Source organism: Trachurus japonicus, chromosome 17, assembly GCF_045865225.1.
Source record: "Trachurus japonicus isolate A0001 chromosome 17, Traja_1.0".
In the NCBI taxonomy this organism is placed as follows: domain Eukaryota; kingdom Metazoa; phylum Chordata; class Actinopteri; order Carangiformes; family Carangidae; genus Trachurus; species Trachurus japonicus.
In genome coordinates this window covers 4,789,853-4,815,236 of record NC_140923.1, presented here as the reverse complement: position 1 = coordinate 4,815,236, position 25,384 = coordinate 4,789,853, and the positions used below count along the sequence as shown (strand labels likewise).

General features: G+C 42.1%; 1 protein-coding gene across 1 annotated transcript in view; it reads right to left on the bottom strand.

Moving 5' to 3' along the window:
• oc90 (otoconin 90) overlaps positions 1-25,384 on the bottom strand; it is a 33,020-nt gene that overhangs the window by 1,063 nt on the left and 6,573 nt on the right. Inside the window, exons 5-18 of the mRNA XM_085804554.1 lie at positions 23,647-23,753; positions 22,325-22,509; positions 22,204-22,258; positions 17,238-17,393; positions 13,960-14,105; positions 11,755-11,944; positions 11,368-11,514; positions 11,203-11,274; positions 8,310-8,417; positions 7,295-7,591; positions 5,925-6,023; positions 5,648-5,819; positions 3,280-3,386; positions 711-975 (exon numbers count right to left, since the gene is read on the bottom strand). Coding sequence (XP_085660680.1) covers positions 711-975; positions 3,280-3,386; positions 5,648-5,819; positions 5,925-6,023; positions 7,295-7,591; positions 8,310-8,417; positions 11,203-11,274; positions 11,368-11,514; positions 11,755-11,944; positions 13,960-14,105; positions 17,238-17,393; positions 22,204-22,258; positions 22,325-22,509; positions 23,647-23,753 — 2,106 coding nt within the window. The remainder of the gene's footprint in view (positions 1-710; positions 976-3,279; positions 3,387-5,647; positions 5,820-5,924; positions 6,024-7,294; positions 7,592-8,309; positions 8,418-11,202; positions 11,275-11,367; positions 11,515-11,754; positions 11,945-13,959; positions 14,106-17,237; positions 17,394-22,203; positions 22,259-22,324; positions 22,510-23,646; positions 23,754-25,384) is intronic.

The window sequence follows — 25,384 nt, the reverse complement described above, 5'->3', positions numbered from 1 at the left end:
TGTATTTTGAATGGTAATCGGGGTGGGACCTGATAAGCTTTATGCTTCTCCCGTTTTCCCTTTCATGTCATGCTGTGTAACTGAAATTGTGTGATGAAGTCGGATTCAATTAAAGGGATAGTTCTCCCAAAATTCAAATTTCACTCCGTGGCTTCTCTGAGTTATGGGGGGTCTGCGCAGCAGTATTTGTCCATATAATGGTTGTCAATGGATACCAACTTTCTTCGTCCAAAAAGACACACCAAAAAACATCCAAATACCTCCATACTGCTCGTCTGTAATGTCCCTCTGGTATTGAAGCCCCAACATGAGAAATTGTTCCGCCGGTCAGTGCAAATCTTGCGTGATTTGCACTGACACAGGAAGAGCAGTGAACCGAGACACTGGTCCGCTACAAACAAGCTTAAAATATAGACTTATTTAATTTTTTTCGGAACAATTTCTCATGTCGGGGCTTCAATACAAGAGGAACATTACAGACGAGCAGTATGGAGGTATTTGGATGTTTTTTGGTGTGTCTTTTTGGACGAAGACAGTTGGTATCCATTCACAACCATTATATGGACAAATACTGCTGCGCGGACCCCCCCGTAACTCAGAGAAGCCACGGAGGACTCTGAAACTTCTCACAGCCCTTAGTCCACATGAGGGTGAGTAGATAATGAGTGAAAAACCAGGTCTAGGTCCTGGTCCTGTTCTCCTTGTCTCACCTGCTCTGGACTTGTGGAGGTGTTGTGTTCACGTCTCCTCCGGGTCTCTGGTCTTCAGAGTTTCCTCCCTCGTCGCTCTCCTCGCTGGACTGGGACTGAGCCGTCACGCGGGGTTTTGGCGGCCGGCTGGCGCGGCGGCAGGCCGGCGGCGGACCGTGGCACCGCTGTGACGGCAGACTGTGGTTGAAGTGAGCGGCCGCCATGCACTCAGCGGTGGTTTTATCACAGACGCACTGTAGCTTGTCACACACGGTGACGCCCTGACCTGAAGGAACCAATCACAGACAAGCTTTAGGTCGGTGACAGCCAATCAGAGGAGAGACTGACTGTTTTCTAAAGTGTTGCAATATAAAAACAGAGCAGATTTCAGAACAAAACACTCAGAGAAACCAAATCCTGCAAAGTTGTTGGATGGATGGTGGGTCCAGGTGGTGAGGGGGCGGGGCTTTGTTGTGACATCACAAAGTGACAGGAAGTCCTGACGGCTGGTTTTAAGGCTCAGTTTCTGAATACAGGCTGTGTGCATTTCTCTGTGGACTGAGGCTTTGATACTTTCACAGTATTAATATAGAACCTAGAGCTGCTTTATAATCACACTACACATGGACATCTACCTTTATACTGTATGGAGCTTTAATACAAACATCTACCTTTATACTGTATGGAGCTTTAACACAAACATCTACCTTTATACTGTATGGAGCTTTAACACAAACATCTACCTTTATACTGTATGGAGTCTTAACACAAACATCTACCTTTATACTGTATGGAGCTTTAATACAAACATCTACCTTTATACTGTATGGAGCTTTAACACAAACATCTACCTTTATACTGTATGGAGCTTTAACACAAACATCTACCTTTATACTGTATGGAGCTTTAACACCAACATCTACCTTTATACTGTATGGAGCTTTAACACCAACATCTACCTTTATACTGTATGGAGCTTTAACACAAACATCTACCTTTATACTGTATGGAGCTTTAACACAAACATCTACCTTTATAGTAGGGAGGTTAAGCCCACAAAATAGGCCTTTTACTTCAAGTCATGATGCAAAGGTTTCCTTTGGCATGGAAGTACCTTAGGGTCATACAAATAAATCTATCCTAAGACACAAGTGAGATCACACTTTGTATCCCAAATAAACACGTTTTTAAAATGCCTTTTTTTAATTGAGAAAACACATGTTAAAAGCACATTCCATTTAGAATGTCCATATAAACTCAGGCAGATCCCCTAATGCCTTCAGCTCCTGGATGAGATCTACAGCTTCTGAGACAACATGCAGCTGCTTGTGTGACAGGATATTGGGTTTTATTCATGTAAAAACATGAATAAAACTAGCTGATACTGATTTGTTGAACATCAGACAACAAATATAGCCTACAAGTAGTTAAATAATAAGATGTAATTCATATCACAGTGGTGTCAGGAAAGACCAATTAGCCAAATATTGTGTTGGTCAAAATATAGGCCTACCTATAACTAGTTACTGATATGTTGATTTAAAAAAGTTGAATTTACATGTATGACCCATTCTGGGTCATATTAGAAGTCAACTTAAAGTCAAAGGAAAAATGTTTTTACTGTTCTCAAATGTAAAAATGGGTCACATAGGACCCTCTACATTATTTAAGGCTTATATAACCTGCTACTGAAATCATTTTACATTGTGCTCCTCCTAACGTAAACTAACACATTTTAGTGTAGAACGCCCTTAATAAGGAATGTTCAGCTTTTATGTACATATAGGGAAGTTTAGGTTTGCAGCTCCCACATAAAGCACATGATTAGGACTGACTTCTTTCACCAGCGCAGTAGCTGGCTAAGATCCTCTCTCAGAGTAATGTTGATAAACTATAAGCCTCATTATTTTGGTAGATTTTTACTTTTGTGAATGCTTGTTAATGCTCATTTTATCAATCTCATGATGTTACAGTATCTTTATTTCTTATTTCAAATTAGCCATAATGGAATGTCATGACTGGACTTTATGCTTCTTATGTGAGTCCGCCCTACAGATTGAAAAACATTAGATCCCTGTTCATCATTCAAACTGAGAAACAATCCTGAAATATTGCAATCATGTTACAAATAAGCTGTAGATCACATCCAGGAGCTGAAAACATTGTAGTTTATATGGACATTCTAAATGGAATGTGCTTTTAACATGCGTTTTCTCAATTAAAAAAGGCATTTTAAAAACGTGTTTATTTGGGATACAAAGTGTGATCTCACTTGTGTCTTAGGATAGATTTATTTGTATGACCCTAAGGTACTTCCATGCCAAAGGGGACCTTTGCATCATGACTTGAAGTCAAAAGTCGCTTAACCTCCCTACTATTATACTGTATGGAGCTTTAATACAAACATCTACCTTTATACTGTATGGAGCTTTAACACAAACATCTACCTTTATACTGTATGGAGCTTTAACACAAACATCTACCTTTATACCGTACGCTGTTGCTTTAGTGTTGGTTTGTCCACTCTGGGCTCCTGTAGAATCACCTGTTCCCTATGTAAACATGAATTACTCCACCTGTTGCTACTCACATCGAGGTTTCCCGCCCTCACAGGAGATGTGAGCGTTGAGTTTCCTCTCTGAGCTGCAGCCCATGGAGCCGATCTGCTTCAGGCAGCAGCGGTGGAAGAAGCAACACCTGGACAGAGGAGGAGTTCAAGTTTCAGTGTTGGTAGTGAGACATCAGTCAAATGTTTTATGAGACAGGAAGTGGGTGAATCTTTCACGTCGCCCTGAGTGTTTGTTTTCTCTGTGAGCTCTGAGAAAAACGTCTTCGTGGAGCGTCAGATAGTTTTGACCTTCACGTTTCTTCTTTTTCTTCTAGTGTCTAGTGAATTTGAAATTGACATAAGCATGAAATTTGGTACAAATACTCTCTAAGTGTCACTCTTTTGGAAATAGGTGCTGGCCACTCAAAAAATTCCATGTGGCAGCCATTTTTCAAGATGGCTTCCAGGTACTGTACCAATATGTCTGACATCAGTATGTAATTATCAAAGTCAGTTCATTTTGGTCTAAAGTATTTTATGGGTCTCACATTTCATTATTATAAAGGTTGTTTCATCATAATCTTGGATTTGCACTGTAAATCATCTTAATTGTTTCATTACAAATTAATATTTCATGCAGAAAACTCATAGTTTATGCTCCATTTTAGTCTAGTTTTATATATATTATTTAATTTTCAAAAATGTTATGTTTTCATGCAGTTTTTTTCCCATTTCCAGTTTCTACTATTAAATGTTTTGTCGTTATGTAAAGCACATTGAGTTGCCCCCATTGCCCTCATGTATATTGGGTTCATTCAAGAAAACTAATAGGTCTCAGTGTTTCCGCTATGCTTTTTTTAAGGAAAGACGGCAATTTGTGCCAAATTTTATGCTATTATCTATAATGAGTAGGTGTGTTTCTATTACCCCTAGAAATGCGTAAAACCTAAATATCGCAATAAAAAATTCGCAATGGAAACGCCTACATTCCAAAAAACTACGGAAGCCGAGAACGGCCAGGTCCGTATACATTTTTTTTATTATCGTTTTCTCGTGATGACGACTTATTATTTCGTTATCTCGAGATAACAAAGTCCGTTTTCTCGTGATAACGAATTAATTTATTTCGTTATCTCGAGATAACAAAGACCGTTTTCTCGTGATAACGAAATAATCATAGAATGTGTCGTTGACATGGTTGCCTAGCAACAGGAGGCTACTGTTCAGCTCGAGCATGGGGCAGTTAACTTCAGTCTATCGCTCTGCTTCAGTCTACTCTACTCACTGGTGTGATTATTGTCCACACCAGCTGTCAACAATAACTTACCAGTAAGTTACACTTAACGTTAGTTTGTATAACGTCACTGTGCTGGGTTTATTTAAGGGGCTACCGGCCGGTGGTCCCATCTATCCTGTTTCAGCTAAGCTAACGTTAGCTACTGTCTGCTGCTGTCAGAAATCACAACCTTATCTCGAACCATCAGACACCTGTTGCCTGCGACCACTGACATATAAGCTAATGTTAATTTGGCAAGACAGCAGTGTTCATGAGCTTTATCTGAGCAGCAACTAGCTAACATTACCTTAGCTGAAGCTGCCATAACGTAGTCAACTCTCATGTGTTTATGCTAACCTGTAGCCCCTTAAATAAACCCAGCTCAGTAAACAAACTAATGTTAAGTGTAACTTACCGGTAGGCTACTTCATTGTTGACAGCTCCTCAGAGCAGACTAACGTTAGTGGCAGCTCTTGAAGGCTGAAATCAGGATGATGTGATCACATCAGCTCACTGATTTGAGTTCTACACATGGTTCTGGGCAATTATCCCACGAAAACATCTCTTCTGTTACGTTAGATCTGTAGATGTGTAGTGTTTCCAACAGACTCGCTTTAGTAGCCTCCTGCTACGAACATACAGCGGCTAACCAGCTGCTACTTCCCCGTAAGCAGAAGCGATTGCACCGGGGAAACATGTTGCTAAGCAACCATGTCAACGACACATTCTATGATTATTTCGTTATCACGAGAAAACGGTCTTTGTTATCTCGAGATAACAAAATAAATTAATTCGTTATCACGAGAAAACGGACTTTGTTATCTCGAGATAACGAAATAATAAGTCGTTATCACGAGAAAACGGTAATAAAAAAAATATTATGGACGTGGCCGTTCTCGGCTTCCGTAAGCCTCAAATATCACTAAAACATTTCATGAGGTGGTTTTAGTGTTATGGAAACTCTTATTTCGGTTAGACAACATCACCTTTCAATGGAAATACCTGCAAATAGCAATTGTACTTTTTCGAAATTTCAGAAATATCGCTTTTATTTTGCGAAAACCCATAATGGAAACGCAGCTACTCTGTCTATAACCTGCTCCGCTCTTCCTTCCTCCTCTCACCGTCCCTCACCGGTCCAGCTGGTCCAGCGGTCGTCCTCCCCCCTCCTGTCCACAGTAGCAGCCGTACATCTCGTACTCGTGCGGACATCGGCCCGTCAGGCAGTGCAGCATCTCTCCCAGCGCCGGCGCCTCCCGCCTGGCTCGGCCGTCGCTGCCGTACACGGTGAAGGAGCGGCTGCACTCTGTGGGAGGATGGTGTTAATAATTACCCATGATGCATTGCAGCAGGAGGAGCCGGCGGTCACCGGTGAGGAGGCAGAGTTTGTGTTTTGTTTTTGTTTTTTTACCGGTGGTGTCGGGCTGCAGCTGCAGCTCCGTCAGTCCCACAGACTCCAGCAGAGACCAGGCGAAGAACGGCACCGTCCTCCTCCGAGCCACGTCCCACTCTGATGACATCAGCACACACAGTGACATCACAACGAGACGGCTGACCGACACCTGAGGCCTCAACCTCGTTCAGGTCACAGAGTTTAATATTAGTTTAAAATCAGTGTTGCGTTCAAGAGAGAAAAGTGGAGCAACTACTTCCATATGTGTGTATATTATATTATATGATATTATATAATTATATTGTGTTATGTTTTATTAGATTACCGTAATTTCCGGACTATAAGCCGCTACTTTTTTCACATGCTTGCGGCTAATTTATAGATTTTTACTGGCCAACGGCCTCCGGGGGGCGCTCTAGCAGGAAGCGCAAGTGAGACGGACATGTGGGGAAAGATTATGCGCCGAAGAAGACAATAGTTTTGAGTTTTGGTGCAGTGTATAATTTTGTAACCAGGCATGTTACTGTCTGTTGGTGCTGTGTTGATGCCGTGCTGGTGACGTACTGCCGATTTTCAGGCACAGTTTGAAAAAAAACATAAGCAGGATTTCTCCCGTGGCTATGCTAACGTTACATTTTTACCTTAATTAAAAAGCTGCGGAGTGATTGTGATTGTTTACTACATGACCTGTGACTTGTTACCGTGAGAACGGAGGCTCTCTGTCTTCACCTGGCGTCTCACGGCTGAAAACCAACCTGGCAACATCACTACAGCACCTGGCCGCTGCCCCGTGTCCCAGCTCTCGTCTCTGCGGCACCGCGACACAAACGCGCTCCGTAACCCGTAATCTTTTGTTCATGACAGTTAAGACTACAAAAACACACGCCGTAACATCGTATATGTTATGTAACGTTATCCACCGCTTTGTATTGGTTTTTCTCCGGCTTCGTTGTAAACAAATGCACATGGCTGAGAGGAGCGTAACCAAAACAGAGGAAAAGCGAGCGGACTTGCACAGTTCCACACATCTTCCGTGTACTGTCTTTCTGTGTAAATATCTCATGTTACAACATGAAAACCTGCAGCTTATATTCAAGTGCGGCCTATATATGTATTTTCTTTTAAAATTTAGCTGGTGCGGCTTATACTCAGGTGCGCTCAATAGTCCGGAATTTACGGTATATTATGTTATATTAAATTATATAATGATATGATGTTATGTTATATTATTGATATTATGTTACATTATATTAAATTGTATCATATTATGTTATATAATATTACATTATGTTATGTTATGTTATGTTATGTTATATTACATTATATTGTATTGTATTACATCATATTACAGTTACATTACGTTGATGTTGGTTGTCTCTCTCTCTCACCGTCTGTGTCTTTCTCCTGAGAGCTGTCCGTGACGTCCTCCACACATGGCGGTTTGTCTGCCGCCGTCGTCGTCATGCCGACCTCCTCTTCCTCCTCCTCCTCCTCCTCCTCAGACTCTGTGGTGAGAGTTTTCACCTCAGCTCTGGTTGTGGTTCTGGTCGACGTGTCGACCTCTGACTGAGGTTTGGTGGAGGCGGTAACTTGTCTCCCTGCTGTCGTCAGGGCAACGGTTCCCATTGATGATGATGACGACGGTGACGATGAAGTCATTGTTGCAGGTGTTGGAGGCTGTCGACCTGAAACAAATACGTTTAAAATAAGACATCACCCAAAATTGAAATTTCACTCATTATCTACTCACCCTCATGTGGACTAAGGGCTGGGAGAAGTTTCAACAAAAAGACACACCAAAAAACATCCAGATACCTCCATGCTGCTCGTATGTAATGTCTGTCTTGTATTGAAGCCCCGAAATGCGAAATTGTTCAGAAAAAAATTAAATAAGTCTATATTTCAAGCTTGTTTTGTAGCGGAAGCTCCTGGTTTGTCCAAATTCGTCCAAACATGAGGTTTTGTAGCAGAAGCTCCTCTTCCCGGTTCGTCAAATTTGGACGAACCAGGAAGAGGAGCTTCAAGAGGCTTCCGCTACAAACAAGCTTGAAATATAGACTTATTTAATTTTTTTCTGAACAATTTCGCATTTCGGGGCTTCAATACAAGACAGACATTACATACGAGCAGCATGGAGGTATTTGGATGTTTTTTGGTGTGTCTTTTTGTTACGAAGACAGTTGGTATCCATTTGCAACCGTTATATGGACATGCACTGCTACGCCGAGACCCCCTGTAACTCAGAGAAGCCACGAAGGACTCTGAAACTTCTCCCAGCCCTGAACTAACCCTTTAACTGAATTTAGTTTGTGTCACTCAGTGTTAGAAAAGCAGGACCGGTTCTGGTTCTGGTTCTGGTTCTGGTTCTACCGGTGCTGATGAGGTGTTGACTCAGCTCCTCACCTGAGCTCATCTCGCTGAGCGGAGCGGCGTCCTCCTCCTGGGACCCGTCAGGAGCTCCGGTTCTGACCGCGCCGGCCGTCGTCGTCACCGTGGTGACGATCTGTGGGTCTGTGGGAGAGATTACACAGTGAGGCGAGAGGGGGTGGAGTGGGGGGGTTGTTGTTCAGATTAAAGCTTTAGGTCTGCAGGTGCGTGGACAAAGCTATGCTAACAGTTCCTACCTGTTTCCAGTCTTTGTGCTAAGCTAAGCTAACCATGACATCACACGTGTCTCTTTGTTTAAGTGTCTTCACTGTCACGTAGAACTGGGTAACACGTTACAGTAAGGTACACAACGTTACCGTAGTTACTGAGGAACTAATGGGTAGTTACTGAGGAACTAATGAGGAACAAATGAGTAGTTACTAAGGAACTAATGAGGAACAAATGTGTTATTACTAAGGAACTAATGAGGAACAAATGGGTAATTACTAAGGAACTAATGAGGAACTAATGAGTAGTTACTAAGGAACTAATGAGGAACTAATGAGTAGTTACTAAGGAACTAATGAGGAACTAATGAGTAGTTACTAAGGAACTATCCATCCATCCATCCATTTTCATCCGCTTATCCGAGTCCGGGTTGCGGGGGCAGCAGTCGGAGCAGGGATCCCCAGACTTCCCTCTCCCCGGACACTTCCTCCAGCTCTTCCGGGGGGACCCCAAGGCGTTCCCAGGCCAGTCACCCCAGCGTGTCCTGGGTCTTCCTCGGGGCCTCCTCCCGGTGGGACATGCCTGGAACAACTCCCGAGGGAGGCGTCCAGGGGGCATCCTATACAGATGCCCGAGCCACCTCAGCTGGCTCCTCTCGATGTGGAGGAGCAGCGGCTCTACTCCGAGCTCCTCCCGGGTGACAGAGCTCCTCACCCTATCTCTAAGGGAGCGCCCCGCCACCCTGCGGAGGAAACTCATTTCGGCCGCTTGTATCCGGGATCCCGTTCTTTCGGTCATGACCCAGAGTTCATGACCATAGGTGGGGGTGGGAACGTAGATCGACCGGTAAATCGAGAGCTTTGCCTTTCGGCTCAGCTCCTTCTTCACCACGACGGACCGATACAACGACCGCATTACTGCGGCCGCCGCACCGATCTGCCTGTCAATCTCGCGCTCCGTTCTCCCCTCACTCGTGAACAAGACCCCGAGATACTTAAACTCCTCCACCTGGGGCAGGAACTCTCCCCCGACCTGGAGGGTGCAAGCCACTAAGGAACTAATGAGGAACAAATGGGTAATTACTAAGGAACTAATGAGGAACTAATGAGTAGTTACTAAGGAACTAATGAGGAACAAATGGGTAATTACTAAGGAACTAATGAGGAACTAATGAGTAGTTACTAAGGAACTAATGAGGAACAAATGGGTAATTACTAAGGAACTAATGAGGAACAAATGAGGAACTAATTACTAGTTACTGAGGAACTAATGTGGTTTTGATGTCTCACTTTACTTTGGGGTAACTAATGATTAAGTAATAATTAGTTCATCATTAGTTTCTCAGTAATTTGATCAGGCATTACTGAAGAACTGACCATTAACTTCATTAGTTCCTCAGTAACTACTCTAACTTTGTGTACCTTCTTGTAAAGTGTTAACTGTTCCTTTAAATCAGAGTTCAGACATTAAATCCAGACTTACTCACTCCCTCTCTTAGGAAACGTATTAAAACACTTGATTAAACCAGGCGAGTGTTCAGGAGAAGGAGAGTTGAAGTGCGTGATGATGATGATGATGATTATTATTATTATAATGTGGAGTGAGACGCCGTCTCAGCCTCAGCAGGTCGTCACAGCAACGAGGGGAAAATTAGCACCTTAGTGTGTTACATGTTCTTTACCTGACGGCAGGAGGAGAGAGCAGGTGTGTGTGTGTGTGTGTGTGTGTGAACTATAAAACTAAACTGAGTCACTTTATCCACCTTTTTCTGAACGTCAAAAACATAAGCCGGTTTTGCTCTTCCGGTGGAATTTTATGTTTACGTTTCCATGGTTTCGGTAGTCGCGGTAAATGCATGGATTTTTTTTTTTCTTCAATGAAAATCTGTAAAACACAATGGATATCACACAAATTGACATCCGTGTTAAAAGCCAGCGTTTATCCACCACTTTCCGGAGAACAACGCTGGGTGTCGCCATGACACTCCATTCACCACATTTTAGATTAACGTTAGCTGGGCTAACCGTTAGCCGCAGTGTCTTAAATAACTCAATAAACGGCCCATGAAATAAATACTTTTTCCAGCGGATATCTTTGTTACAACATGACTGAGCTAACTGGAGTAGTTTCATGTTGTGTCCGACAACGGGAGGGTTTTAACAGCTGACGTCTTGATGTTGGTTTGCTGCTGCTGTTAGCTGTCAGCAGCAGCAAAGCTAACGGCTACGATAACCATGACTAGTTGCAGAGGCGTGCACACAGAAGTGGTGGTGTTTGTTTGGTAATTCGTTGACTTAACAAACATCAGATTTAGTCAAAACGGTTTTGGCAGCCCGGAGCCCCCACATTTGGTACCTACACCGGTGGCTAACGCTACCAGTTAGCCGCTCGCTAGAATGCTACTACGGGGTTGAAAACCGACTTCCGTTGTGGTGTGACGCAATGGATCATGGGAAAATAAAGTGGTGGATAGATCCATGCGTTTACCGCAACTATGACAACGACTGAACACCATGGAAACGTAAACGTACAATTCCACCAAACCGGCAAAACCGGCTTCCGGTTTTGACCATAGATGATGTTCGGAAACTTGTGGATATAATAAGAAAATCAGAAAACACAGAAATGAATCTAAAAGTTACATTTTACACACTGAGATTCTTTCCTTTCAAAATAAAAGCCCCCTCTGCGTCAGACTGACCTGTGGGAGTCGGCGTGGAGCTTCCTGTTGTCGTCGTTGTCGTTGCTGTTTGTGTCGTCGTCGTGTCCTCGACTGAGGAAGAAGCAGGTTCAGATCTTCATCCAGCTGTTGTGACTGCGACGCATTTTAATGTGAAACATCTGGACAGGAAGTTGTTCCACTCACCGAGCTCGTCTGAAGCTTCCTGCTGCCCTTCATCGCTGCCTTCCTCTTCCTCTTCCTCTTCCTCCTCTTCCTCAGACGACTTCCACGTTGTCGTTGCTTTCCTGATCAAACCGCTTTGTGATTGTCCCGTTGTCATGGTGACGGAGGCTGCAGAGACGTCGCATATAACGAATCATTACGAACTGAAAGTTAAAGCTCTAACGAAACAAATCTACCGTCGCACTCTCTCTCTCTCTCGCACTTTATCTATCAATTTCCCTTATTTTGAATCAACCTTTATTTAAACTGTTCTCATACGATCGAACAATGTTATTATGGGTTATTATGGTCTGTTTCAGTGCAGTGATGACATCATGTAAAACAGTGTCTGAGGAGCTTCTTCTTCACCTTCCTCTGACGACTCGTCCCCTGTTGTTGGCGTCAGCTGCCTGGGAGTTGTAGTCCTCAGAGGAGTTGTAGTCCACGCAGACGGTGTGATGTCAGAGAGCGAGGAGAGTTCAGTCGCTTCACTCTGTGACTCCGACGAAACTGAATGATAAAAAAAAAACAGATTTAAAATTCTGAAAACATTTAAAGTAAGTTAAAATGTTTTTTTTTTCATTTATCTTGATGTTTTCGTTGTCATAAACTGTTTGCAGCCTAAACTCTCTACGTGTATCTACTGAGGTCGACACACATTTGTGTTAAATCACAGTCTCTACAGATTTTATTTTCAGTCAAGAGGCTAAAACTGCAGTAGATGAACAGACCACATGGTTAATTCACTTTATCTTTATGACCTTAAGATGAACTCACTTCAAACACCAGAGACCCAAAGATCTCAGAGTTTAAACAAGAGGCTTGCTACAGAGTATATGAATATATATTTACTAGGGCTGTCAGAGTTAACGCGTTAATCGCGATTAGATTAATTTAAAAAATTAACGCGATTAAATTTTTTAATCGCGGTTAATCGCGGCCCATTTTGTCCTCTGTCTGCTGGACTGGAGGACTGGAGTGTGGGACCTCCAGTCCAGTAGGTGGCGGTAAGGCACCTTCAAGTTGGTTGCTACACAAATATACACAGTCTAACATATATCCACAGCTCCATCCATTGATTTTTTGACGGCTTTGTTGTAAACAAATGCACATGGCCATGTATTGATTTTTTTGACAGCGTCGGTTGTCAACAAATGCACGTGGCCAGGCAGAGGCGTAGCAAAGTAAAGGGCAATTTCCACTGGATGCAATTCGTTTCAATTCTGTGTGAGTTTCATGCATCATGTGTTATGATTAGGTAGGCCTGCTAGGTCTGGTCTAAAAGTTGTTTGTCTAGAGATTATAACACTTTGGAGGGTTGAAAGTCCAAAGCGCCATATATAATATTTTTAATAGAGATTAATCGCGAGTTAACTATGGAAAAAATGCGATTAATCGCGATTAAAAAAATTAATCGTTTGACAGCCCTAATATTTACATGAGAATCCGAAGGGATTGATCTGAAAATCATGATATAAAACACTTGGGTGTGATCATAAAGAAATATGGGTGACCCTTTAAAGCAGAAGTAAGCGATCCGGTCGTTTTGGCTAATGCTGCGTTCCAGGCAGGCTTTTGAAACCGTAAATTACAGCTTCAAGTCACAACTTACGACTTTGTAGCGTTTCAGGCAACCCACTCGTGTTTTTCCGACCTGTTTTACCGGTGAAAGTCACTATAACGGCCACTCGTAACTTCCGACCCGTGAACTCGTACCAGATCGAACTGGTACAACTTCACAAAACCCTGAACGCACCATAACGTCTTGTCAGCCGATGGAGTTAGCAGCCCCCGCCCTCGTCATGGATCTATTGGTCCTCATCCCTACGTCGCCACATTCAGGTACATCCCTTGGCTGCATACACAGCCCTTCATGCCGTTCTCTCTCCTCATTGGATAAAACTTGTAGGATACGATAAATGTTTTCTCCTGGGCTCAGAGCAGAGCAGAGTGACTGACAGACCCGTGTTTCAGTCCAAACACTCTATGTAAGTGATTGCTGTCTGAAGATAGAACTATTTAAGACTTATATTAACACAAAAATATCGCTTACTTCTGCTTTAATTTACAGGCCGTTAATTACGTGATAATGTCAAGAAATAGGGTAAAAATAACGGTCAATTTCATAGTAATGTCATGTTTTTCATAAAGACAAAAGATTACACATGCTTTTCATGTTTTGGTAAAGGCCAGAATTTTTCTCCACCAAGTCGTTGTAATGGATCGATATTTCTGGGCTACTTCTCTGCAATCAATCGTTATTTCTTGGCGATATTTCTCAACATTACTATGAAATTGACCGTTATTTCTAGACATTATGACGCAATTTCTCGTTATTTCTTGACATTATCACGTAATTAGGAGCCTGTAAATTAAAGGGATACCTAAATATGTTTAATGTGCTTCAGCTGAGCTCATTGATTTAAATGGTTTATTCTTCATTGTGTCTGAGCTGCAGCATTCCTAACACTTCCTGTTTCACTGCGACCAGACTTCAAGTTTTTTATTTTTATGAATAAACTCCTCGGTGACAGGAATCATCACTTCACTGTAATTAAACAAAACAAAACAAACCAAACTCCGGCTGCGCCACCTGTTCCTGGACTCACCCGGCCCGGCTGCTGCCGCTGCCGCTCCTGGAGGATTGTGGGTAGTGTGATGATCCGTTATCATTATATTTATCTCCTCCTGCTCGGGCGCTTCCGTTGTCTCATTCAGATCTGTAAAAAAAGAAGAGAAGAAGTTAATGGATAGTTCACCCAAAATTCAAAATTCACTCATTATCTCCTCCCCCTCATGTGGACTAAGGGCTGGGAGAAGTTTCAGAGTCCTCCGTGGCTTCTCTGAGTTACGGGGGGTCCGCGCAGCAGTATTTGTCCATATAATGGTTGTCAATGGACACCAACTTTCTTTGTCCAAAAAGACACACCAAAAACCATCCAAATACCTCCACACAGCTCGTCTGTAATGTCCCTCTTGTATTGAAGCCCCGACATGAGGAATTGTTCCGCCGGTCGCGTGATTTGCACTGACACAGGAAGAGCAGTGAACTGAGACACTGGGAGCTTCCGCTACAAACAAGCTTAAAATATAGACTTATTTAATTTTTTTCGGAACAATTTCTCATGTCGGGGCTTCAATACAAGAGGGACATTACAGACGAGCTGTGTGGAGGTATTTGGATGGTTTTTGGTGTGTCTTTTTGGACAAAGAAAGTTGGTATCCATTGACAATAGGAGTGGGAGAATTAATCGATTCACATAAATATCACAATATCTTTTTTGACGATTTTTAAATCGAAATTTTTTTTTTCTAATCGATTTTTTTTTTGAATTTTTTTTTAAATATTGTGCAATGTGCATTTGTTAGCGTTTTTTCCATACAGAGAGTACAGGTTTTGAAAAGGGTTTAAGTTCACTTTATAATGGAGTATGTTAATTTATAGGCTCCTACAGTATTTGTGTGCAGATAAATGTTAAAAATGCTAAAGACTAAAAATCAAAAGAATCGGCAATATTGTAGAATCGCAATTTAAATCGAATCGCCATCCAAAAAATCGTAGAAGAATCGAATCGGGAGAAAAGCATATCGTCCCAGCCCTAATTGACAACCGTCATATGGACATGCAGTGCTGCGCCGAGACCCCCTATAACTCAGAGAAGCCACGGAGGACTCTGAAACTTCTCACAGCTCTTAGTCGACATGAGGGTGAGTAGATAATGAGTGAAATTTGAATTTTGGGTGAACTATCCCTTTGAAAAAAAAGAAAAAAAGCGGCGACACACGAGACGAGGGAGAAGACAGGAAGGGAGCGAGCCAAGTGAGTCACGGAGCAGCAGGAGGCGAGCGGCGAGCGGCGGGGAAGTTATTTCAGTGTGGAAGCTGCAGCCAAACGTTGGTCACGAGCAGCTCGGAGGGAAAAAAACAGAAAAAGAGTCTGGCAGGAAAGAAGCTGAGAGGATTCACAGGAAGTCGGTTCCCTCGGAGACAGTTTTACCTCCGGAGACGAGACTCAGGTGCATCATCGTTGTTGTTGTCTTCGTCTCTTCTTCTTCTTCTTCTTCTATTTCTTCTTCCACCACCTCCTCCTCCGCATCTCCCTCACTTTCCTCAAACTCCTCTGAAAGAACGAGACACAGCAAAGTTTCCAAACGTGACTTCAGATTCACTGAATGAATGAAACTCAGAGGAAACAACAGATCAACACCGTTACAAGGTCTGACTGGACTGACAGCACAGAACGAAGGAGAAGGATTATATTATAATATTATAATTTATGGTCTCATTGATTAGTTTGTGTAAATGAAAAGTGAAGCTTCAGGAGGAGCTGGTCAGAGGAGCAGCGCTGACTTGCTGCTGTCTGTTTGTGCAGAAATCACCACATTTACATCAATAAATAAATGTTTTACAATTAACTGATCAGTCTACATTAAATTAAATTTAATCAGAAATAGAACAGAGGGAAATATTCTTTGAGACGTGCTTGTGTTTTTCCTCAAAGAACGTCTCTGTTTTCATGCATATCCGTGGTGTCTGCCGTAAACTTAAAGCAGATATCATCGGCACGGCCGTTTCGGCTAATGCTGTGTTCAAGGCAGGCTTTTGAAACCGTAAGTTACAGCTTCAAGTCACAACTACGACTTGGTAGCGTTCCAGGTAACCCGTAGCTCGTGTTTTTACCGTCCTGTTGTCTGTGAAAGTTCCCTATAACGGCCACTCGTAACTTCCGACCCGTGAACTCGTACCAGATCGAACTGGTATGACTTCACAGGAAGGAAAAACACAAAGTACGAGTTTCCTTGAACGCACCATGAGTTAGCAGCCCCCGCCCTTGTCAGGCATCAATTGGTCCTCGTGCTACGTCACCACATTCACGCGCATCCCTTGGCTGCACACACAGCCCTTCATGCCGTTCTCTCTCCTCATTGGATAACACTTGTATCCCACAAGGAAAATTTTCTCCTCGGGTTACAGCAGAGCAGAGTGACGGAGAGACTCGTGTTTAGGCTGAAATACTTCATGTAAGTGATTGCTGACGGAAAATAGGACTATTTAGGACTTATATTAACAAAAACATTCCACTGATATCTGCTTTAAAGCAACATTGCGGAGTTTCAGCTCAGTGCTTCCACCATCTGGTTGAGAAGCGCTATCGTCTGGGGGGGAAAACGAAAACGAAACTTATCAGCCAGCGCATCCAGCGTTTATTCCCATTAATAAACAACAACAGGGGGGGCGACGACGGTGACGACGACCGGAGGAGAACCGTAGTTTCGCTTTTACCCACCACGTCTCTCCCTCGACGCAGAGGAAGGGAAGTTACATAGTGCAGTTTCAGCCGACGCGACCCGGCTCAGGCTGCAGCGGCAGCACCATTCATCCTATTAAACATTTTTCTACCATTGCAATGAGTCAGGAAACATTATTTTAAGGCCGAAAAACTCCGCAATGTTACTTTAAAGAAGGGGGGAAGTGCGCATGTGCGAGCGCATGTGCAGAAGCGTCTGGAACAGATTTTGTTCCGGGTACCAATCGGGCACTGACAGCATCAACCATTGACTGTAAGTAAAGATGGACATCACCTAAAGATGTTTTTTTAACTCTTAAATCATCAATTTTCTTTTTTCGGACGTATGTTTATTAAACGTTTTTGCAATTAAACTAAAAACATGAATGATGGTGTCGCCTTGTTGAGTCTGTTTAACTGCTGCTCAATAACACCTGCATCTATTACACAAACCACTGTGTGTGTGTGTGTGTGTGTGTGTGTGTGTGTGTGTGTGTGTGTGTGTGTGTGTGTGAGCTCGTCCTTGAGTCAAACCTGTGACCTCTGAGCCAATTAGAGATCTTACCATTGGGTGTCAGCAGCAGGGTGTACGGGGGCGGGGTCCATGGCGACGGGGTGGTGAGGTCACGGTCTGGCCCGGCGGCGGCGGCGGTGCTGTTGTTGCTATCGCTCTGGTTCAACAGCTGGAAGCTCACTGAGTCGTTCAGCGCTGAGAGAACATCTGGAAGGGAAGCAGGACGAGGACCGGTTCAGATACAGGACCGGATCATGTGATGGAGCATCTGGACGCCACCACATGCATGTTCAAACCTTAAACTGTGAGACTTTAAAGGGATAGTTCACCCAAAATTGAAATGTCACTCATTATCTCCTCCCCCTCATGTGGACTAATGGCTGGGAGAAGTTTCAGAGTCCTCCGTGGCTTCTCTGAGTTACAGGGGGTCTCGGCGTAGCAGTGCATGTCCATATAACGGTTGCAAATGGATACCAACTGTCTTGGTAACAAAAAGACACACCAAAAAACATCCAAATACCTCCATGCTGCTCGTATGTAATGTCCGTCTTGTATTGAAGCCCCGAAATGCGATTCGCGCAATTTGCGCCAGCGTCAGTGCGATTACTGACGCCAGCGCAAATCACGCAAGATTTGGACAGACCAGGAAGAGGAGCTTCAAGAAGCTTCCGCTACAAACAGGCTTGAAATATAGACTTATTTAATTTTTTTCGTGACAATTTCGCATTTCAGGGCTTCAATACAAGACGGACATTACATACGAGCAGCATGGAGGTATTTGGATGTTTTTTGGTGTGTCTTTTTGTGACGAAGACACCATTTGCAACCGTTATATGGACATGCACTGCTACACCGAGACCCCCTGTAACTCAGAGAAGCCACGGAGGACTCTGAAACTTCTCCCAGCCCTTAGTCCACATGAGGGGGAGGAGATAATGAGTGACATTTCAATTTTGGGTGAACTATCCCTTTAAAACCTCAAAAGGTCACAGACAGTTTAACATCAGGTCAGACTGTGACATCACACCTGATTGCTCCAATGAAGTGCGACCTTAGAGGAAACGCTAATTAGAGGCCGTGTTATTTTAGAAAGATGATCTTCCGTTTGTATTTTCCATCCGGCTCAGTCAGCTGCCGTGTTTCTGAGCCGTAAAAGTACGAAACTGGTTCTGGTTGGAGACACTTCCTGCTCCCTCACTCTGATTGGCTGTTGCCATGGTATTTCCACTGTGAAATCATGACTATAAAACATTTGAGATTCCAGATGAGGAGGATAATTAGTGAACAAATGTGTTAGATAGATACAGTGTCATGCAAAAGTTTGGGCACTTCACCTCTGGTTAAACACGAAACATGTAACCATTCATCTACTACATCGATGCATTGATTTATATTCCTACGCTCCAACTACATCGATCTGTGCTCGGCAGGTTGGCCTTCCGGGTGGTGACATGTATCGATCTAACATCGTTTTAAATGGAGAACAATCGATTATAGAGATACGAGGAAATTGCACATTGGATTTAAGCAAACCTTTGCTGAGGGCCCTTTTCCTTTTCTATCATTTTGAAAATATAAAAGATGAACATGAAAATATATATACCGTATCGACCCGAATAATATATATTTTTTCCGTTGAAAAAAGTCTGAAAAAGACGGGTCGTCTTATATTCGGGGTCTAGTGTGTCCCTGACTTTCTCTTTTTTTCTCTCCTCTCGTCTTCTGCACCACGATTATGGACCACAGTGTGGCTTTCAACACAGCTGTCATTCAACTCACGTGTCAGAATAACAACAGTCTCAGTACAGATCAGTGGGCACTGCAATCTACCAGTTGTTATTTCACTGATACTGAAAACATGATTTTAAAAAGATTTTTTTTAAATTTTGATTTTGTCTTAAAAAAGTATTTTTCCAAAAGCAGGCCTTGAAAAAGGGGGGTCGTCTTATATTCGGGTCAATACGGTATAGTAGTTTAAAACGTAGAGGGAATGTGTCATGTGTAACTTTCTGTCTTTTGTAGATCATTTCATCTTCCACTTGCTGAACTGTTCTGTTCACATTAACAGACGTTCAGACCAGACTTGTTGACGTCAGCGTCTCTCTGAGTTTGGCTGCAGCTCTCTGCTCTCACCACGGTCTCTGTTCAGACAGAAGAACTCAGCGTGAAGCGTCTCAACGACCTCCTGCAGCTTTCACTCCATAACCAAACTCCTCCAACTGCACTTCTCTGCTTCTGTCAGACGGAGAGCAGCTTCTATATTTGGACCTCTGTGTGTGTGTGTGTGTGTGTGTGTGTGGGCGGCAGGAAGCTGGCAGATTAAACGTCAAGAGGTCAGTGTTTTAATTGGCTGAGACTGAGGCCCGGGGGCGTGACTCGGCCGTCTGCTGTTTCCACCCAATCAATCGCTTCCTCTGCTCCGACAGCGACGCGGCCGACCCCGACCGGCCGAACCGTCTGATCAGAGGCTCGGCGCTGACGTCGCTCCGACAAAGATATTCAATAAATGGAAACAGGGTTCCTACAGCTTAACCCTAGAACACTAACGTTACAAAAAGTAACATCATCACTAACGCCGGGTGTTTTTTACCCGATATAATATACCCATAAAAAAATATTTCTCATCAAAGTATATTAAAATACAACAATACATGGCAAATTGAAGTACACTTCCTTAATTTTCCACTATACAATGTTTCACAAAATGAAAAAAAGGTATCATGGTGACCCTATAAAAAAAATGTCCAACACTTGTGATTTTTTTGTTGTTTTTTTAACAAAAACTTCCTTTAAAAAAAAACTAATGGAGCTGGGACTTTGTCCTTCAGACCCATTTGTGGGACATTTGAGCCTTATTTGGTGGAGTTAAAAGAAAAAAGAAACATTTTCAGCATCACCAGAAACGGTCGCCAGATTTAGATACATAAACACTACCGTCGGGTGAAATCCACCCGAACATGTGCCTGCTGAAAAAACTAGGGATGGCAGCAGGGAAACATGCTGACCTTCAATGACGTCAGTGAGCAGTATGAAGCTACAGGGACCCATGAAACTCAGACAACAGCAACATAATGAAAATTATGAAACAATAATATCATGGGAATCAACGAGCAAGAAGTAAAAGAGAAAGAAAAAGAGATGAGGAAGACGGACAAAAATAAAATAAAAAAAAGAAATGGAGAAGGGGAAGGGAAACGAAAGAGGAACGTATCGTGATAAACTCAAATTTAACGAGAAACAAAGGTACACAGAAAAACTACAACTTATTAAGACCCAGATTTACTCCCTCCACTGACTTATCCAGACATCGTGAACCATCTCGTTTTTGGTATTAGTGCATATACTACTGTGGCATTTTTTTAACGCAGCAACTGTCCCACCATGGTTACTTTTAAGCGACTTTGGGGAACTTTTTTTAGGGGAACGAGCAAGTGTTTACATCCGCGATCCTCCAAAGATGGCGCCCAACGTCCCACGGCGTGACGTAACTTCACATTCTCTATTACATAGGGTTAGGGACCATTTTACCCACTTTCCTATGTGGTCCAAGGTAAAGTGACTGCTACATGAATGATTGGGGGAAAAAAAAAACTGATTTGGGAGCTGGTGGCGGGAAGAAATTTAGCGGTGACGGTTGCCACTAATTTCTCTATGTCGGAATGTTACCAATTATTTTGAGATTTGAGACTAATTACAACCATAAAATCCCACTTACCAAGTGTTAACCTTTTAAAGACCTTTGAAAAATTGATTTAAGACATTTTAATGCCAATTAAGACCTTTAAGGTTTTTAGATGAATGAATTCAATGCCTTTTAAGACTTTTTAAGGATCCGTAAGAACCCTGGGAAAGATACTCCATGAGTGGCTGCTCCATTGATAGAAATGGTAGTATACACTTCCTGTCTCTCTAAATGGGCGTGGCCAACCGTCACCACCTCGTCTGTGAACGTGTGTGTGGATTTATACAATTTGTAGGTAGATGAAAGTGAGATGTTTATATTTTATTTTCTTATGATAACATTAAATATTTACACTACTAACAGTAATATTTAACATGACAAAAATGATGTAAATCATTTTCACGGGAGTTCGCGGCCGTTTGTTTGACGTTGCCTAGGACAGTGGTTGTCAAAGTGGGGTCCAGGGACCCCAAGGGGTCCTTGAGAGGGTTCAAGGGGGTCCCCAACTTTTTCTTGAAATTTTACCACTTTTTTCTAGAAGTTTTTTCTTTTTTAATTTAATTTATTTTTTTTACTTTATTTTTTATTTTTTATTTTTTTAATGTTAGCACTTTTTCTAGAATTTATTTCTTTTTTTTTACTTTTTGAAAAATTTTACACGTTTCTTCTAGAATTTTTTTTAAACTTTTTTTTTTAGAAATTTGACCTTTTTTGAGAAATTTCACCATTTTTTTCTAGAAATGTTTCTACTTTTTTTTTTTTTATTAACATTTTTTCAACTTTTCTCTCCAATATTTACAAAAATTCATGCCAATGGCCCTAATTTGAATGTACATTGACTAAAAAAGTAATGTTCTTCAGTCTCAGAACAAACATTTGTGTATTTTTCGTTTTTGCTTCAAAATGTTGTCCAATGGGGGTCCGTGGTCTAACTTGTGTCAATTTAGGGGTCCTTGGTGTGAAAAAGTTTGAGAACCACTGATCTAGGAGATCTGTGCCAAATCTGGCGAGAGTGTGTCGTAGAGACAGAGACAGGTCTGGAACAAAGTGGATTTTCTCCTGATGTGTCCGTCTGAAAATTGCCATTTTCGTGTCAAACTGTTCAGAAGAGATGTGGCTTGTGAAAAATGAGTCCAACATTTACTTCAGTGACTGTGGGGAGAAAGACCCGACCATAATCTGTGTTCATGTTAAATTGTCCCATAGGAATCAATACACTCCAGGCTGCCTCTGGTCTCTCTAAAGGGGCGTGGCCGTGCAGAAGCCTAGTGACATCATACAGGAAGCTGACTCCTCATGAAAGGTCTTGGTTTATAAACCGTCTTTGTCTCTGACTCACCTGCTCCGATGAAGGTGTCGTTGTCCGTCTCCACGGCGACGCCGAGCAGGTCTGAAACACACACACACACACAAAAAAAGTCACACTAATGAGATCTGGACTGGACCGGCCTCAGACTCCGTTAATGATGCTTCCCGACATCGCTGCCTCCTCCTCTGTGATGACGTCACCTGTGTGGTTGGCGGCCGTGCAGGACGAGGGGCCGAGGCCGCGCAGCGTGGAGTCGTACGAGCTCTGACTCATGCAGTCGATGGCGGCCTGGTCGCACTCACAGAACCTCTGCTCACACGGGTCGCCAGCAGCTGACAGACAGAGACCCACCATCACACACAGTGTTAGACCTCTAGTGGTACTAAAAACCATCAAATATCATTTTACTGATTGAATTTTACAGACATTTATCATTTTAATAATGGTGTATGTATGTGCTATGTTATGGGATATGTGCAATATGTGCTATGTTATGGGATATGTGAAATGCTGTTATGTCTTGTGTGCTGGATTGATAAGGCTGAGGTGTATTGTTTTTTTGTTTTTTTTGTTTTGTTTTTGTCATTGTGGCCATCAAGGCATTTATGGAACAGCTACAGTTTCCCTACAGACAAATTTCCCTGAACAGGACAATAAAGTTTATTGTATTGTATCATATCGTATCGTATCGTATCGTATAATAAAAAAAGTGACCAGAGACATTATTATTGGCTAAACTGCAGGAGCTAAGCTAACTGGCATTTAATGGGAAACTGGTCATATTTTAATAAGAAGCCACATTTCTGAGGGTTTTTATTCACTCTCATTTGTCCAATTTACTACAAACTCAACACTTCCTGTGATCCTCCTTGCGTTTCAGTGAACAGTCTCCATTCATTATTTAATTGGCCTTTTATTGTGAAATATGACACAGGAAGATAGTGTACAGCATTGAAATTGCATATTTGCCTTCAGAACTGTTAATAAATATATAATTATGCAATTAGAATATTTCTGCTTCTGTCAAATTAGTTTGTGACTGTTTTTCCCCCCACCTCAGGTTAGGTCCTCTTACATGTATAAGACGACCTATTCTGCTCATTTCAGGGGTTTTTAATATGATATTGGACCCCAGTGGGGCACTACTGAAAGTTTTGATCAAGTATCCCACATTTTAAACATGTTTATAACTCTGAAAAGCTGGAAAAGCAGGATAGGTCCCATTTAAAGTTTCATCCAGGTAATCACTAACTCCTGCACAGTCTGACTGAATGAAGAGATTTAACTCCTGCTGCTTCTTCAGGTAAAAGGAAGTGGCTGAGTCAAACAAAAACATACTTCATTGATATTTGTACAGAGTAGAGAGTGTTAAGAGTGAATTGTGCCTGTATTACAACCTGTTACAGTTGTCCCCTCTGTGACTGCTTCTCTCACAACACAACACAGATGTGCAGAGTGTGTGTTCTTACCACAGCTGTTGTTTGCCGATGAGCAGGTGAGGTTGTTGGGGAGCGGTGGCAGCAGCCGCCTGCAGGGGGCGGCGCTCTGGTAACACAACCTGTGAGACTCACAGCAGCTGCAGCAGAGAACAAGAGACTCGTTTTAGACACGTTTCCACTGCAGGAGTTCCTGGTAAAAGGAGGGGGTAGGAACTTTTACAGGAACCGTCCTCTCACTCAGAGGCCACGTCTCCACAGTTTCAATCATTGTGCAGCTTTTCGATCGTCACATAATTGCGCAATCTTTTTTTATACTACTCCTACTCTCATACGTCTTTTACTGACTTATTCTCTCCTTTTTCGACCATGAAGACGCTTTTTTAATAACGCTGGGTTTTAAAAATGCCGCTTATTTCGGGGCTTTCTCTTGGTGTCACTGAGTTTGACCAATCGGCACAGAGTAAACCTCAGGTCCCACCCCAGAGTTTTTTTGCTTCCTGTGCTTCTCCCAGTAGCCATGTTTACATGGACACAAATTTTTGGAATAAAAAAGGGGAATAAAAGCCGATCTGAATAAAACTGCGTCATTCAGAAATTTTAATTTACAGGCCGTTAATTACATGATAATGTCAAGAAATAGCTAAGAAATAGCGGTCAGTTTCATAGTAATGTCATGTTATTCATAAAGGCAAACAATTACACGCTTTTCATGCTTTGAATTTTTGGGGAAAGGCCAGAAATTTTCTTCACCAAGTCCTTTGCAATTGACCGATATTTCTGGGCTGTTTCTACGCAATCGGCGATATTTCTCAACATTACTATGAAATTGACTGTTTCTAGGCTATTTCTAGACATTATGACGCAATTAATTGTTATTTCTTGGCTATTTCTTGACATTGTCACGTAATAATCAGTGACCTGTAAGCTAAAGGGTTACCGGATAAACTGCTGTGGCTGCAGCTTCATTAAAGAGAAACCCAGAAACAGCAGGAACGTTTGCAGCACATGGTATCGGTCCATTTAGATGAGAGGAGGCAACAGACAGGAAGAGAGAGAAGGTCAGCACGGGGAGAAAAGCTGCTTCTTCTAATGTTCTCAACTAATTTGACTGGAAAAACCTCACTGCACATGTCACAGTGAATTTACTCTGATTAACTGCTTGATGCATTTACACACATGTTTTAATCACATCACCTTGTTTCACCGCCTCAGAATGACTATAATCTGATTGTAGAAAAAAATGCGGTAACACTTTACTTGACGCCTATCTCTATAACACATTATAACCATACTTATAATGAGTTATAATGCAGTTATAGCACTGTATAACTATAGTTATAAACACTCATAATGCTTTATAACAATAATCATAACACACTATAAAGCATTGTATCTTGACTTATAAGGTCAGGTATTATAATAGGTTATAATTGTTAGTAACTCGCTGACAATGCCCACATCGATAATGCATTATAAATATAGTTATAATGTGTTATAATTGGCTTATAAACGTGTATAACATTATAACATTATAAACACTCATTAATTATGATAATGATAAGGCTTTATAACAATAAGCATAAGACATCATAGAGCATTTTATAATGGCTTATAAGGTCTTAGTATTATAATAGAGTTATAATGCTCTATAATATGTTATGCTTATTGTTATAAAGTCTTATGTGATTTATGAGTGTTTACAATGATAGTTATACACGTCTATAAGCAAATTATAACACATTATAACTATATTTATAATGCATTATCG